The sequence below is a fragment of the Semicossyphus pulcher genome, unplaced genomic scaffold (genome assembly GCF_022749685.1).
Source record: "Semicossyphus pulcher isolate SPU_LCO1_2020_fin unplaced genomic scaffold, fSemPul1.0.p SCAF_7, whole genome shotgun sequence".
Classification (NCBI taxonomy): domain Eukaryota; kingdom Metazoa; phylum Chordata; class Actinopteri; order Labriformes; family Labridae; genus Semicossyphus; species Semicossyphus pulcher.
In genome coordinates this window covers 21,661,382-21,677,707 of record NW_027211748.1, presented here as the reverse complement: position 1 = coordinate 21,677,707, position 16,326 = coordinate 21,661,382, and the positions used below count along the sequence as shown (strand labels likewise).

At 41.6% G+C, this 16,326-nt stretch overlaps 1 protein-coding gene across 1 annotated transcript; it reads right to left on the bottom strand.

Annotated features, from left to right (window-relative positions):
* Positions 1–9,872: 9,872 nt before the first annotated feature.
* ednrba (endothelin receptor Ba) lies at positions 9,873–14,517 on the bottom strand. Its single transcript, XM_069684694.1, has 7 exons — positions 14,104–14,517; positions 13,027–13,139; positions 12,042–12,246; positions 11,374–11,523; positions 10,930–11,063; positions 10,714–10,822; positions 9,873–10,067 (listed from the first exon to the last, which is right to left on the bottom strand). Exons 1-7 carry the CDS (start codon positions 14,515–14,517, stop codon positions 9,933–9,935), a joined length of 1,260 nt encoding a protein of 419 aa, XP_069540795.1. The 3' UTR covers positions 9,873–9,932.
* Between the last annotated feature and the right edge of the window lie 1,809 nt (positions 14,518–16,326).

Here is a 16,326-nt window from a genome sequence, read left to right as displayed (position 1 = left end):
AGAATGTGCTGGTTTGGCTCAAACACAAAGTGAACTCCCATACTGTTGTGAGAAAGTAGCAACGGGCAGGATTTTATTATCACCAAACGTGTGAGAGAGGAGGAGGGAGGGGGACTGAGGAATGTTTGATTACCTGCAAGGTGTCCAGTGAAAATAAAGTACAGACATTACTTTCAGGTCATCTACTAATCACCCAGAGTCACAACTCTGATAAGTTTGTTTTAAATTTAGTGTGAAAAAATGCCTAATGTATTAAGATACAACAGTTGGGGACTGTATGAAAATGAGTCGTTTTGTCTTCTACTAAATTTATATTTTGTCTCTTTGTTCTTTCGCAATGTAGTTTTGCATAAATAGTTTCATTTAGACAACTTACTTTTGCATCAAGGTTCATTTTTCAACAAGGTTTGCTTCTGATCAGGGTTCATATAAGTTTGTGATGCACACAAGAAGTTCTTAAGTAATCGCAATTTTGACTGACATATGATTATTGATATGATTATACAACAGTTAGTTCAGAGCAAGTCATCTGATTGGATGAGAGACATTCCATGAGTGTTGGTACAGAGAACAACATCACTGGGACTTTTCACTCTGTGTATCACTCCGCCTCAGCCAGGCGTTCTGAATACCGTGTATGTCTACACTGATCAAGCTCTGAATCACACAGCAGACTCTTATTTCACTGGTTGATGATGAATTAAAACAAACGGATAAATGTAAATGATAAAATCAGCTGATCTGTGGTGACCTGTAGACACAGAGTGCAGGAGAATGTTTGGGTTGCTTGGCAACAACAGTCCAGTTTCAGTGAAGTTGTGGAACTAGTTGAGTTAGGGCCCGATCAGACAGGATGCGTTTTAGCAGCTGGGGGCGGCGATTTTGGCATTGTTTTCAATGAGAGGGACGCTTTTTGCGCGCTGCTTTTGCTTTGCAGAGCGCCTCGCTTTTTTCCTCTGTGAGCCTCGCGTTTTCGAGGACACGCTCCAAGCGCCTCGAGTTGAAAAAACTTCAACTCAAAGCAGTAAAGCGCCTGACATCATGGGCGTTTTTTCTCATTGTCCAATCGGATGAAAGGAGAGGCGAGCCTTCTGTCAGTTTACAATGTAACGGTTAGGTTAATGACAGCTAATGATTCGGTGGTTGCCTTAACAACGTTTTACAGCCTGCAAAGCGCGTTCTGTCTGATCGGGCCCTTAGTGGAGCAAAAAAGAATCTGTTGTTGATTATTACTGTTTACTACTATTTGCTGCTTATATAACTGTTGTATAAAAAAATAAATCACACTCGAGGTCGTGATGTTGTACTGGATATCAGCACTGCTGTGATGATCTGCAGCACGAGGCTGGGACCAAATAACAGCCGTGATGATATTCAGTACATCACTCCCTCTCATGTGATATTGCTTAATTAAAGAAATTCATACTTATTTAACAAGGTTATTATGTTCGGACATGTTGTGTTGGCGGTGTTGCAGTCTATTCTTTTTTCTTTTAAGATTATTCATTTGGCTTTTGCCTTTATTTGATAGGACAGCTGAAGAGAGACAGGAAGTAGAGAGTGGGGGATGACATTGCACCAAATGACCGGCAGAGCGGGAAAACCAAATCCAAATACTTTGTGGACAGTCCCTTAGTTGAATAATTGATTAGATGTATTAAACCGACAATTAGAATTTTATTTTAATCAGGAAATAACAAGAAGAAAGTTTGATGCTGAAAATAATTCTAAATTGAACCGGACTTGGTTAAAGATCTTGAAGACGTTTGGCCCTTCATCTGAAAGGCTTCTTCAGTTCTCAAGCTCTAAAAATAAGTTGCAGCCCTGATACTGCCATAAGTTGTGGTTGTTGTCCAATATACTGTAGATATCATTATAATCCAACATCTCAACTACAAACTACAAACATGTGCACATTCACTAGATTTCAGCCATATGTTGACATTATGTTTGCAGTATTTGGCTCGGGCAAACAGCACACGTGTATCTTGTTCATTGTGAACTCTGCCTGATTTGTCGTCACAATCTCAAAACAGCAATAAAGGAAGGTTAATTAACAGAGTAGAACTCTTACACAAAGTCTGAATGTCCTCTGATGTAGAACTGAAGGGAAATAGATGAAAGAAATGCCATCATGTCCGCGCTCATCAGTCTGATCTGTTCCTTCTGCTGGCCACGTCTGCTCACCTTCTGCTGCTTCTGTTGCTGCACCAAGTGTGTGTGTGTGTGTTGTCTGTTGAAGTGTGTGACATTTATAGGCAGCGGAAAGTGAGCGATGAGTTGCAATTTTGTGTCATTCATCAAGCATTCCTGTAAGTGTGAAATCAAATTGGAGAACCTTGTTGTCGACACACACACACACCTGCACCGAGTCAGAGACTCCAGCTCACATACCTTCATATTTTGTTCTCATAGAAAATGTGATGGTCTGAGTTTGCTTCAACATTTTTCCCTTGAAGTACTTCCATGGCTGAACTACACACAGGCAACACGCACACATACTTTCACAGTCATAATGAAAGCATATTTTCTTTGTTCTTTCCAAATGTTAGTAGAAGCTATGCCAGACTGAAAGCTCTTCAGCTTGTGCTTTCAATCCAGAATAAATATTGTAACACTAAGAAGGAATTAGGCAAGTCCTGTACTTCAAGATCAGTGAATGTGCTTTAAATTATGACATTTCTGTCAGACGCAGGGTTTTCAAATGAGATCAAAAGAGAGGAATGACAGTCAAAAAGGTAAAAGAAGGTAACAAAAGCTAAATGTGTCATATATTTGCATACTCCTACAGTGCTGTTTGGCATGCAGGAATATTCTGATGTGCGTCAAAAGGTAAGAAAAGGATGTGAATTCAGTATACTAGCACATGTCTGCTGCACATGTTGAGAGAAAATATGCAGAATGGTGGGTTGCTGGGGAAGAAAAACATTAAAGAATGTTTAAAGAAAAAAGAGAGCACAATGGGGTCAAAACAGGTCCTTTCACACCCCAACCCCAGAGACCCACAACACAAAACTACCCCCAGCTCTCTAATCCAGCACTGCACACATGTCTGTGTTTGGGTTTGGAGAGACAGAGTGTCTATCTGTGTTTACCAAGAAGGGTTTACAGCCTCAGTGTTCCCCCCCGAGTTTAGTGAATGTAATAAAGGAAAAGTCTACAATGATTGTTGAGTGTAAAAAAGCTCTCAGCCAAGCTAACATGATAAGTCTGTCAAAAGTTTACTTTATTAACCTTTTGGCATCAATCTGCTGCAGGTTTCCCTCTCTGTTTTCTGGCTCTTGATACACCACATTCACATGGTGGGAGGAAAGCTGAAAAGATTCAAAAGGATAATCTTTAACATCTGTGTCCCAGGTTGTAAGGCATGTAAAAGTAGAGAATCTGACAAATCATTATAATTTCCTTCTCTTTTGATCAACAGCTCAAAGACAATAGATAGTGATAATCCGGAGGGGCACTGGGTCATATTTCAAGTAAAAACAACATAATTAAATTCATGAGGAAAGACAGACAAGTGTTAAGAATTCAACTAATTCCAAGCTAACTTTACCAGTACCAAGCTAATGTTGTCATTAGCTACCTATGATTACCATTAGCTAGGAATTTGTGCCTCAAAATCCTTTACCGACAGTTAGCTTACATTGTCATTAGCTAGCCAAGTTACCATTGACTAGGAGTTTATGCCTCAAACTCCTTTTACCGATAGCTAGCTAACATTGTCATTAGCTAGCCAAGTTACCGTTTACTTTATCTATTGTAATGCTAAGCTCGGTAAACCAATTAGGCGGTAACACATTTAATGTAGAGGTCGACCAATAGTGGATTTTTAAAGGCCAATATAATAACGATAATTTGTAGCAGGAAAAAGCTGATAGCCGATTAATTGGTCGATATCTCCCAACCCCATGAAAACATAACTGTTGAACTGAAAGTCAAAGTCAAATAAGTACCAAAATAAAAACATAAATCTGGAACAGAACATGAATCTCAAAGAGTAATGAATACCTAAATAAATAAAGTAACTAGTAAAGAAAATATAATCTGGAAATGAACATCAAACTCAAATGATTAATAAATAAATTTGGAACTGAACCTCAATCTCAAAGTAATAAATACCTAAATAAATAAAATAAATGTATAAATCTGGAACTGAACATCACCTAACTGTAAAAAATCTAGGTGGGGGGGTTTTTTGTAGCAATTTTCCCTCCCTCAAGTCAGTAGTCCCAGTCGAGAAGCCTGATATTGTAATGAAGGAAACAGAGCTTGTCCGCATTCTCTCCAGAAAGGCAGCATCTCTGCTTGTCGTAAATGATCCCGACCTCGCTGAACACTCGCTCACTTGGGACGGTGGAGGGTGGCAGGCAGAGATATTTTCTGGCCAGTGCAGCAAGTCTTTGAAATCTCCCCTCATTTCTCTTCCACCACTCCAAAGGCTTTGCCCTCCTATCCACCACTGGCTCTTTCAGGTAACACTCAAGCTTAGTTTCGAAGCTGGACTGGTCTTCTTCAACTGCGTGAGTTGCTCCAAGAAGTTTTGCATACAGGCTGCCTACAAGAGTTGGAGGGGAATTGGTCTGGACTCTCTGACTAGTTGCTGGATCCTCCGCTTCACCAGTCTCTTCCACTGTTTCTGCCAAGTCATGTGCAGCTTCTTCTTTCAGCCATTCTTCTGCTTTCTCCAGTGTCTCTGCTGAAGTGAGTCAATGGGGATCAAGAACAGTTGCCAAAACCAAACACTTTGTGTCCTCTGCCTCGGTGAACACCTTGTCAGGCTGTCCAGCATGGTCGTCCGTAAGGTTTTGACACCTGCTGAAGATGGACCCGGCTGTTGTAGCATCAGTTTCAACACAGATACTCTGGGGATTACGCACTTCCTCGAGCTGTTCCAGTGTCTCGGTCAGGTTTGAAACGATATCCCACTGTGCAGCAGATAGAGAGGTGATATGGCCATGGTCAATGGCATACACACTCAGTGCACGCCGTTGCTCATACATCCTCTGCATCATGTGCAGTGTTGAGTTCCAGCGAGTCTGAAAAGCGTGGATGATGCCATGTGTTGGCAGGCCAAGCTCCTCTTGAATTGCCCTCAACCTTTGTTTGGCCAGTACTGAGTGGCCAAAGACAACTCTTCAATGTGGCAATAATGTCAAGCACAGCTCTCTGACTGGAAGGCCATCGTTGATCACAAGCTTTAGAGTGTGAGCTGTACAGCTTAAGTCTGGAAGCTCAGCTAGCCTCAAGCCCTTCACCATGTTGGCTCTTTCATCCCTTAGAACAAGAATCTCTTGAATGTACTGTGCTGCATGTGATCCAATCACATTTAACACAACCTGCTGTCTGTTCCAGTCCTTTTGGATAAAATGTCCTGTGAGGCTCATCAGTGATTCTCTAGTGCCTGACCAGCAGCCAGTTGTGACGGCCACGTGTGGTGCCTCCTCTGGTGAGATCAGAGTCGTCACCTTTGTGACAACCTCAGCATATGTTTTGTCAAGCATCTGTGTACGGTGGAATTTCTCATCCTTGATATTGTATCTAGGCTCAGCCAGTCTCATAAGCCGCTGAAAACCAACACCTGAGACCACTGTGAATGGCTGGTTATCTGTAGCTATCATCTCTATAATTGCCTTTTCCATCTTCTTTGTCCGGTGGTCTGAAGCCGTCCATTTTGTCCGTTGAAGAGTTAAGGGACTGTAACCTGTGGTTGAGACTTTTTTCGATGGTCCAACTTCTTTTTCATGGCGTCAGAATGGGCCTCTGGATGGCAGTGCAGTGGTGAGCCCACAAGTTTGAGGTATTTTTTGTTTTGGCTGTTGCTGATCCCATACTTCTGACTTTATTGCACACACCACATTGTGCCTTTACTGGGGCTATCTCAGTAAAATAGTCCCATACAGGGACTCCGTTTCCTCCAGCTGCCATCTAATGTTAGAAACAAGACAAATGTAAATCAATCCAATATAGCTATTAACTAAAAAGGCTAGATAATGAATATAAATATATATTGTAATATCATTTTTACTGCTTACTTGATTATTATTTGATATTGCTCAGGGTGGCTGTGGCTCAGAGGTAGTTGTTTGCCCTCCAATCAGTAGGTTGGCGGTTTGATCCCCAGCTCCTCCTGCCTACATGTTGAAGTATCCTTGGGCAAGATACTAAACCCCAAATTGCTCCCGAATGTGCGTGAATGATTAACTGATTGGTAGCCTTGCATGTCACTAATTTAGTGTATGAATGTGTGTATGAAACATAGACTGTATAAAAAGATGGACATGACAGCTCCCTAAAAGTGAAGCAAGAACATCTCTATCGCCCCCTGCTGACTGGCTGCAGTAGAGGTCATAAAGCCCGCCTCCTCCATGTTAACAGATGGGACATGAGTCAAACTTTAAAATCAAAATAAAAGCCAAATACATTTTTCTCAAACATGGTTTCTGTCACTATAGTTAGTTCTTATCATGCTGATTTACGTCCATTTTACATTTTTCTGACAAGTTTACTTTTAAGTAGTTATTTGATGCTGTAAAAATGATGATTGACAGCTCTGTTGACAGATACGGCTCCTGCAGCCGATCTGTTCCTGATTAGCAGAGTAGAGGAGGAACAGCGAGAGGAGACGTAACTAAAACAATCACTACAGTCAATGAAGTTTACATATGTGTGAACGTCTGCTTCAGACCAACACAAGAAGCTGTTTTTTCGGTAAGTGTGTGTTTTGATTAGCAGAAGCGGCTACAGCAGCTCCACCTGCCGATCTCTACTGCACAGTCTCTGGCTCCAAATAACGTCACCAGCGCAAGATGGCAGTGCCTGTCACGGGGGGTAATTTGGCCTTGAGTGGTCTGCAGACTAGAAAGGCGCTATATAAGAGCAGTCCATTTACATACATGAGAGTGGTATAAACCTGCTCATTTAAATCTCTTCTAGGAAGCAATCAAGTGTAATTCCCAAAGGTTAAAACTACTCCTTTAATGCAGGTTACTGAATCTAAGTGTTAGCATGAACTCAATGATAGATTATGGCAGTTCTTAATGCTTCCTAAATTACCATAAATCAGAGCTGCCTGTGCCAATAAATGATTTTAATTCCAAACACACGTTTTGTGGAGCAAAATATGAGATTCTAAATTGACCCTGAGCTAATTACACTTTGATTTATAGACAGCTCAGTACGTAGCTCCCTGAAGAACACGAGCCCTCTTTGCAACTTTCGATGACTGATTTTCTCCTAGCTGTGATTTCGGAGGATAATCCATCACATCAGTGGAGGGCCGATGCCAGTTTTCACAAGCAGATCCATCAGTTCTGAGTTGGGAGTAGAAAATGAGACAGTTTAGGCAGGAATGTACAGAATGTGATTTATTTCACTTAGGTCTGCTCTCAGCGCCGGTGGGTTTGATTTAATGTCAAACCACATTGAATTGTTTGAAAGTGTAATGGAGGAACAGAGGCAGATTATAGGGAGGAGTGGGGATAGGAATGCAGACAGAAAGGGCAGGAGGGAGACAAGGGTAGAGGACAGAGAAAGGTGAAAAAAAAAAAAAGGAAAAACAAGGAAAAACAGGCAGAAAAAGAAGAGAGAGAAGGCAAGGAGAAGAGATGAAGAGATGAGTCGAGGACGGGTGGTGAGAGATCACAGGACAGAGAGCTTCTTTGACAGCTAATGTGACATGCGTGACACTGGTTTAGCCTGGAGGAACATTCCCAGGTCAGAGCTGTGTGTGTGTGTGTGTGTGTGTGTGTGTGTGTGTGTGTGTGTGTGTGTGTGTGTGTGTGTGTGTGTGTGTGTGTGTGTGTGTGTGTGTGTGTGTGTCTCTCTCTCTCTCTGTCTCGGAGTGGAGAAGTTGAGACAAATAGAGAGATCACAGTAATGTTCTGTGCTGGCATTCACCATCACATGATGTTGCCTGCCTCCACACTTTATGCAAGGCCACACACCCAAAGAAACACACACACACACACACACACACACACACACAGAGTCAGGCCACGAAACCAAGCTTAAAAGTTTAAAGATTAACAGTCATAAATTATTAGAAAGTCAACGCTTTTCTCTAAATATGCACACATATGATAACTTTCTCATGAGACAATTTTATTTATAAATGCAAAAGAGACGCCTTTCACTGTCATATAATCAAAGGTAAGAGTCAGAGTAACATCGTGTGAATCAAATACATCAGGATACATAAAAAGCCTCGAGAACAGGCCCAGTATTGAACAGTATAAAACAAAAGATGAAAAGTCACACAGCTGAAATCACACATCAGTAGTTCAATAACTAGTGGTAAATTGACACAGAGACGATACGTTTAAGAACCAACAATTGATAATATGTACAAAATAGGAACTTCATACTAGAATACAAACATATTGAAGGCAATAAGTCGCCCAAAACCAAAACCAGTATCGAAAAATGCCTCCAATACAGCCTGAAATGCGGTAATGGGTATTTGCGAGTATGCCAGTCAATTAGTGATGGGAATTACGGCTCTTTGAAGGGAGCCAGATCTTATGGCGCTGTTCCTTTCCGAGAGCCACTCATTGCTCACCGTCTGCGAAATAATCACTCTGATAATAATAGGGTACGATCTGGATCAGATTCGAACTTCGACATCCCGCCCATATAATTTCAATTTGCATGCGTGGACTAGGTTTATCAGCACGAAATTACTCGACCTGCATTGACCTGCAGACACTGAAATTTGGGTACAACTATATAAAGAACGGCTCTCACCTACGACTGGCTTCTCGTTGTTCGCACCACAGAACCGTTCAAAAGAATCGGATTGAACGTCGCGAACGTCACAACACTAAAGTCAACGCACCAATTGGATACCATGATTTATAAGCCCCACCAAAAAACCTACTTGTGTCTTCCTTTCTTAGAAGCCCCGAGAGCAAAAATATAAATCAAGGCCGCAGCTTGCGAGCAATGTTTTAGCCTAAAGAAGAAATGTGCCTTGCTAGCAGTGAATGTAATGTTAGTCAAAGTTAGTCAGCAAACTGTGTCAAACCAAAACACATTTGAAGGCTGTATTTAAAAAATTATATGCTAAAAAAATACAACACATGTCGGTAAAAATACAAAATAAGGCAGTTTCAGCTTAAAAACCAGGTTTCTTCAACACTCTTCATCAGGCATGGGACATCAAGAGAGGCTGCTAGCCGCTAACGTTAGCATAGCTTGTTTCTAGGTGAAGATTCCTTTAGTTTACAGAGCAAGGCCTTCGAACGATGTAAGGAATCATATCACATCCATACAGGGTTAGTAGTAAAGCTTAAAGCTGTTAATGATAATAATAATAATGTTTATTTATTTATTGTACTGGTATTGGAAGAGTTCTCAGTATCAGACTATACGCAAATGTAGCTTAAGGAACCGGTACCAGGAAGGAAAGATGGTATCTGAACATCTCTTATAAGTAACTAAATACATGAACAAACTTCATTAGTAGCATTGTTGCCGCGTAGCACAGCACCACACATTCAAACATAGTCCATACAATGCTGGACTTAGTTAACATTCACTATCCAGGCTGTTAGCCTGATGAGCTGTCTATGACGGCTAGTCCGACCTTTGCCCCCTCATTTTACATGACACTTGTGCTGAACTCTGTCACCTCATGTTTCTTGATATTTGGCTTTACTAACACCAGTTGTGCTGCTTCACAAGCATTTGTTATTCAAGAGCTCCTAAAGTGCTCTGATGCTGCTTTCTTCTCGGACAGGGAGAGCAGGCAGAGGTCCATATGGCCGAGTGTTCAGAACTTTAGGCTAGAAAAAGATTGGTCTCAGTTGTGCGTCTCTTGAAAGTTCAAGAACACTTCATTTAAAGTTCTAGATGAAGCAAGAACTCATCCTCATTCTGTCATCCATACTTTAATAGTTAGTTTTTGTCGTCACATATAACTGCGTGGTTCCTCCTCAGGCAGTGGTAGACTTGTTGGTCATGCGGGAGTTGCTCTGGTCGGAGGCTCGTTCAGTGACTTTCGTCTTCATGCACAACTGCTTGTCATCCAACAGCATCTCTGCGGGTAGACACCAGCAGCACAGGCAGGACTAGAGGAGACAGAGAAGCGGAGGGAGAGAGCTGAGGCTTGGACAGCACAGAATACACACCTGTGTAAAAGAATGAATCATTTTTGTAAAAAGAATACACAGGAATGAGCGCCTCCTGGACGTAAAGAAGTGTAGGTTTGAGGTGGTCTCTGGGCTGATGATTGATGCCCAAACATGTAGATTGTAGACATGTAAATGTAGGCATTTTAATTGTTTCTATAGTTCCCTTTTGTCTTTTCTCTTTCATATTTTGTTGCCTTAAAGGTAGTTTGAAATAGCTGAAAATCTAAATAAAGAAAAGATTGATGGCACTCCAATTTTCTTTTCATTATGAAGCTGGAGCCAACAGACAGTTAGCTCAGCTTAGCATGAGCACACTCTTAAGTCTTTAGGTTATTTTATTTAATAACAAAAAAATATATCGAGCTTATTAGATGCTTGTTGCTACTTTTGTCAAAAGCCAAGCTACCTGTTTCCCTTTGTTTACAGTCTTTATGCTAGGCTAAGCTAACCAGCTGCTAGTGGTAGTTTTCTATCAATCAAATCTGTGAAAAAGCAAATTAGTGTATTTCCCAAAATGTGACGATATTCCTGTAAGATATTTTAACTTTATAGTATAATTTCCTGACACTAAGTTGCCTCTTACCCTGAAGCAGTTCTTGAAGCGCTTGCTGACCATGTAGAGGGCGATCGGGTTGATGCAGGAGTTGACAGAAGCCATGTTGATGCCGATGTAGTCCAACACCAAAAAGAAACTAAAAAGAGACACAGACACGACACATTACTCTCCTACCTCTCATTTTTCTACCAAATTATCTCGTCCATTCTGTCCTCTATTTTGGACAGGTATTGTTTTTCACACCTGAGCAGTTCGCAGCGATTTGGATCTTTCTCGTCGTAGATGGTGAGCTTCAGGATACGGCTGAGGTGGAGCGGCAACCAGCACAGAGCGAAGACCAGGACCAGGCAGAAGACTGTCTTAGCCACCTCCCTTCGCTGAACACGCACACAACAACAGATAAATCACTGGAACAGATTGTGCTGACAGCTTTTGCCCAGAAAGGACTATGATGAAGTTTGGACACAGAGGACTTTTGTATCTTTGGACACTTTTATTTTTTTTTTTTGGACAAAATTTTCTTCAGCAATGAAAACAGATGAAGTCGAAGTGTCAAGTTGCTTTAGGCTGCATCACAGTCTGAACTGTAACTTTTAAAGCTCTTGCGACACACTTTAACTCCACAATAAGAGGACCATCAGTATTAATAAGAAATAGGGCTTAATAAGATGAAAGCCGTCATCTAACCTGTTTGAGGTGGTCACTGAGAGCGATCTGGACGCCGTTCTTCTTCCGCAGCATCTCACAGGTCATCAGGGTGTAGAAAATGGCGGTGCAGGCCAACGGCAGGCAGAAATACACGCTGAACAGCCACCAGTCCTTCACTGTTTTATAAAACTACACGGAGAGAAAGCAGCATCTGTATCAACATCTGTAGGGAGCTTTCAGGTGAAACAAGTCAGGTGTAAATTAGGTGGAGCGTATTCCCGCTCTGGTCTGGACCGGAGTGAGGGCCTCCAGGATGTGTCTCAAATTCAGACTTGACTTGCATTAAAAAATCCATATATCACGGTACCTCAGCAGACTTAAAACTGTTGGTTGTTATTTTAAGGTTGATTGAAGACGTGTGACTGTAAATGCAGACAGGACAGTATTTTCTGTCAGCAAAAAGAGCAGTTACTAACCCTTTCTGTCACTTCGTAAACTCCCTGTAACCCTGACCCAGGAAACTCTCGCAGTAAGACTGTGAGTGTAAGTGCTTTAATGTTAAGTATACACATATATTCATGCATGTGCAGCATGTGTGCAAACATCTGCATCGCCATGTGTGTCTGTACGGGTCAGTGTGTGCAGGGTCTGAAATGTCACAGCTGTGTGAATGATGAACGTCTGAAGGTCTGTGTGTCGCAGCTCACCCTCATAAAGCCTGTTTTCTGCATGGGGTGCAGTAAACAAATCCTCAAGTGCTCTCCTTTGTAGTCCATGGTGATCATGTCAAAGGCTATCGCCTCTGGCACAGCCAGGATGATGGATAATATCCAGATGAGAGCTATTTCAATAGCCATCCACTTTGGAACTCCGATCCCTTTGATACGGCTCCAAGAGGTCACGGCACGATACCTGAAAGATGCAACATGTGCAGTCAGTTATCAAACAATTGAGCATAAGGTAAAGGAACAGTTTGACCTTTTGGGAAACATTACACATCGACTTTCTTAAGAAGATTTATCTCACTCTATATCACTCTTGTGTCTTTACACTCAATATATCAAGAGCCGGTGTGCCGGTGTTAGCTAAGCTAAGCTAACCAGCACTTCTTAAGATAAACATGCTGTTTTTAAAGTAAATAGGGAGCGAGTTATTATATAGACTATATACTATACTGTATATATACTTCCTGCCGTTGTGCTAAGCTAAGCTAACTTTTTTTTGTGCCTGTTGCTACATACTTATTGTACAGACATGAGTTTGGTATCAATCTTCTCGTCTAACTCTCAGCAAAAACAAACAAAACAAATAAAATGTGCTTTCCAACACACATACTATTCTTTTAATTTATTTAATTTCTTTATATAATTTAGGTGCGAGTTTGAAAGATATGCTCTTTGACTAACAAAGGCTTTTTTCATAAACAAATATACGGCAGGTATGAAGTAACATCTGAAGATTATAAATACCACAGTACTACATGCTCACATAGTAGTCTACAGTCGGGTCCAGAGAGACTTTAGTGCATTTGACAACATATCAATCAACAGATCACCAAAGTAAAAATAAACCAGAAAGAAGGAGGTCAAAAGTCAGGTCAAAGGTCATGTCCGTAATCCCTGACTGATGGTTTAGCGTTAGTACAAGCAAATAGCAGCTAAATGAGAGGAAGGGTTGTTGTCTGATTGTTACCTGTCAATACTCAGAGCGCACAGACTCAGCACTGTGATCCCCACCGAGGCCTTTTGGATAAACGGCACCAGCTTACACAGAGCCACCCCGAAGGGCCAGTCCTCTGCCAGCAGCTGAGAGAGGGACACAAACAGTTGATGACTGAGTCGAACCATGACAGGGAGTGGAGCAAATCGTCTGGCCCCCGTGTTGTTTTTCCCAGCGTCTGACATCCAGCGTTCACCAGATAAGCGTGAACCTGAACGTATCGGTTTCTGCGAATATCCAGGGCTGTTTTAACCCCTCTTTGTCACGTTTAATACGTTTGTAGGATCTTTGGACACGCATCGTATCACGGCGAGATGAAGAGCAACAAAACTCAGCTTAACCTTTACAGTATGAGACTTTTTAAATCTGCTTTAAATTGGCAACTGATTGCAGATCAATTGGATTCATATGTAGCTCCGTATCTGCACATACCACCCGCTCTCTCTCCTGTCTCCACTCTGGTATGCAACCATGACCAGCTGTTTTAACATGCCTGCCCCCTTACCCAAATATACAGATGCTTCTCTCTCACTCACACACACACACACACACACACACACACACACAGATTGAACCCAACAGAGATGCCTGAGAAAGAAAGGGATAAAGAGGGGCTCAGGATCCAGTAAAGTAATAACAGGTAAAACTGCCTGAAAGCCCCCTGTTCAAGTGTGTAAGTGTGTGCTCGCATGTGTGTTTCTGTTAAGACAGGGTTCCCGTCTTAAGGATTTAAAGTCCTAATGCAGCAAAATATTTAGTTATGACCTTAAAAGCTGTTGTGTCAAACTTGAGAGGAATATTTTGCACAACAAAGACTGAAAGAAGAATTCATTAAAAAGCAAAGGGAGTTTTGAATTGACTGAAAATAGGACGCTGTTATCGCCACCAAAATCAAATTAAGCCTGTAACTGTACTATTTTAAAAAAAGAAATGTCTCCCTTAAAATATTAAACATATACAACCATGCACGTTATTTTAGGTTAAAGAGACGAGCTTAAATTATAACTTTATTTTCTAAGTAGTATGTACATATACACCTGTAGAGCTCACCTTGTAAACATTAATAGGAATGCCGATGATGATGTGCAGCAGGTCTCCGAGCGCCAGACTTCCGATCAGGATGTTGGGTCCGTTCCTCATGCACTTATTCTTATAGATGATCCTCAGCAGAGTGGAGTTACCGATAATACCCACGACAAACACCAGACACGACACCACCGTGTTGATGTACTTGAAGGTGTCTCTGATCTCCGTGGGTCCTGTGCACATTGGAGGCAGCCGGCGTCGGGGCATAGTGATGTTGGGCCTCACTGGACCCTGAACGTCCCGCTCCACGAGGCCCAGTCTCTGGGTGATAGTTAGAGGGTCCTGCGGCACTTGTTTCTTTGGCTCCTGTTGCGCACCGGCAGTGAAGATGACACCCGCCAAGAGGAGTATCCCCAAGCAGAACGTATGAGTCTTCATCCTGGAGTTTGGTTGTCAATAATTTTTATCCAACAAGGATGACTGAACTGATCCTTTCTGACTGGAAAACAAATCGCAAGAAAGTACTGATTTCAGGGTGGTTAAGTGACTACAGAAACATTATAAATCCATCTTAAAGAATCAAACAACCTCATTGTCTGGCAGGGATGTAGTCTGCAGGATTTATTATGTGACTTTAGCTCACTCAGCTGTCATTTCTTAACTAATTAAAACTCACAAATAAGATCTGCAGACACACCCTGCAAAAACTTTACAGTGGATTTTAGTTTAGGGACTGTTGAAAAATTACTAGAGGGAGAGGGGGTCAAAAAGGGGGGCGGTATTTTGAGTTATATTAGGGTTTAAGATGGGGTCTGACCTTTTTGGAGGATCAGAGGATCTTTTATTAGTATTGTTTGCGCCTTTCTTTGCTATATAATTACTTTAACATCTACATCAAAACAATACTTTTGACATAAAGATGCACATTTTTAAAAGTAACTGGTTCGGTCTCACTCGGGTTTTATTAATGCATACGATTGGCTTTAACTATTAAACAGGTTATACCAATTTAAATCTGTTTTGACATGCTATGAGGAAAAACATCTGTAATTGAAATCAAAGCCCCTCGCCACCTCAATCATTTTCACACAGTCCCTAAACCAATAAATGTTCTTCAGTCACTCCTGTTTAACCTCTTACTTACCTGACTCCTAACTGAGGTTAATTCCTCCAATATTTCTCCCCCTTGGATCAAACTCCCCCAGTAACTCTTGAGTCCTCTGCACAGAGAAAAGTTCCCAAAGTTAATGGTTTTGGTCCTCGCAGTGAAAGTCCAGTCATCTCCACCAGCAGCTGTCCTCCCTGGTGTCACAGTGAAAAAAAGCTCCAGGTCTGTGATCCAGAGGCTCCAGTCTGTAGTTCACTCCTCTCCAGTACTGAGTGTCAGTGTAACCAGTCTGAAGAATCTGCTGAGTTGATCCCTGCCCTCCTCCACCCCTCCTCCTTTACATCAGAGGAGGAGGGGTGGAGGACGACAGAGGAGTGCAGACAGGATGTGAGCGAGTTATTCAGTTATTCATCAGAGTGCCCTCATTTTAATTAATGATAAAGTCATAAAAAACAGGGATTGATAGTGGTGATTTTATTTGTCTGTTTGATGTTTTCAGTCTTACCCTGTTGTTTTTCTGTTTTGTAAACAGTGAGATAAAAACAGTGTTGAATATTGAGCCATTTCATTCAGTCTGCTTCAACAACAGTCCTGTCACGTGGACCTTATCAGGCTGTCAATGTGCAGATAGCTGCACCATGTTAGCCAAACTGTTACTGACTGTGATGTGGAATCACATGACAAAACATGCAGAATACACATTAGTCCCTGAAACATTCAATTATTGACTCATTTACTTGGTTGTTGTCAGCATTTATCTAACCTGTTTGGCTTGAGAGGCACACCGTGTTTTTGTAGTCCCCCAGATGTCACGCTAAAAACATCACTTCACACACCCGGCAGGGATAACCAGATTCTATGGAGATAACGCTATGTGAAATCTGCACACTTGTTTATTCCTGTAGGAATTTTCAGCCATAACTTTAACATTTAAAGATAAACCTTAAACATGGAGGTCTAACTGATCTCTTTTCTGTCTGCAGTGATTACTTTTCATGTTCTGTGTTGCTTTGCTGCCGTCGTTGATACCTACCAACCTCTCACTGTACTGACTTAGGCCATGTCTACATGTACACGGGTACAGAGTTTTTTCCTCCTTTGTTTAAAAAGAAAACCCCATCTACACAAGCATAGCTATA

Excerpts from the sequence above, each read along its gene's own strand:
- ednrba (XM_069684694.1), bottom strand. The coding sequence starts at position 14,517 with ATGAAGACTCATACGTTCTGCTTGGGGATACTCCTCTTGGCGGGTGTC. Across the intron at positions 12,247-13,026 it reads TGCGCTCTGAGTATTGACAG|GTATCGTGCCGTGACCTCTT; the intron begins GTAACAATCAGA and ends TGCATCTTTCAG. Across the intron at positions 11,064-11,373 it reads TCAGTGACCACCTCAAACAG|CGAAGGGAGGTGGCTAAGAC; the intron begins GTTAGATGACGG and ends GTGCGTGTTCAG.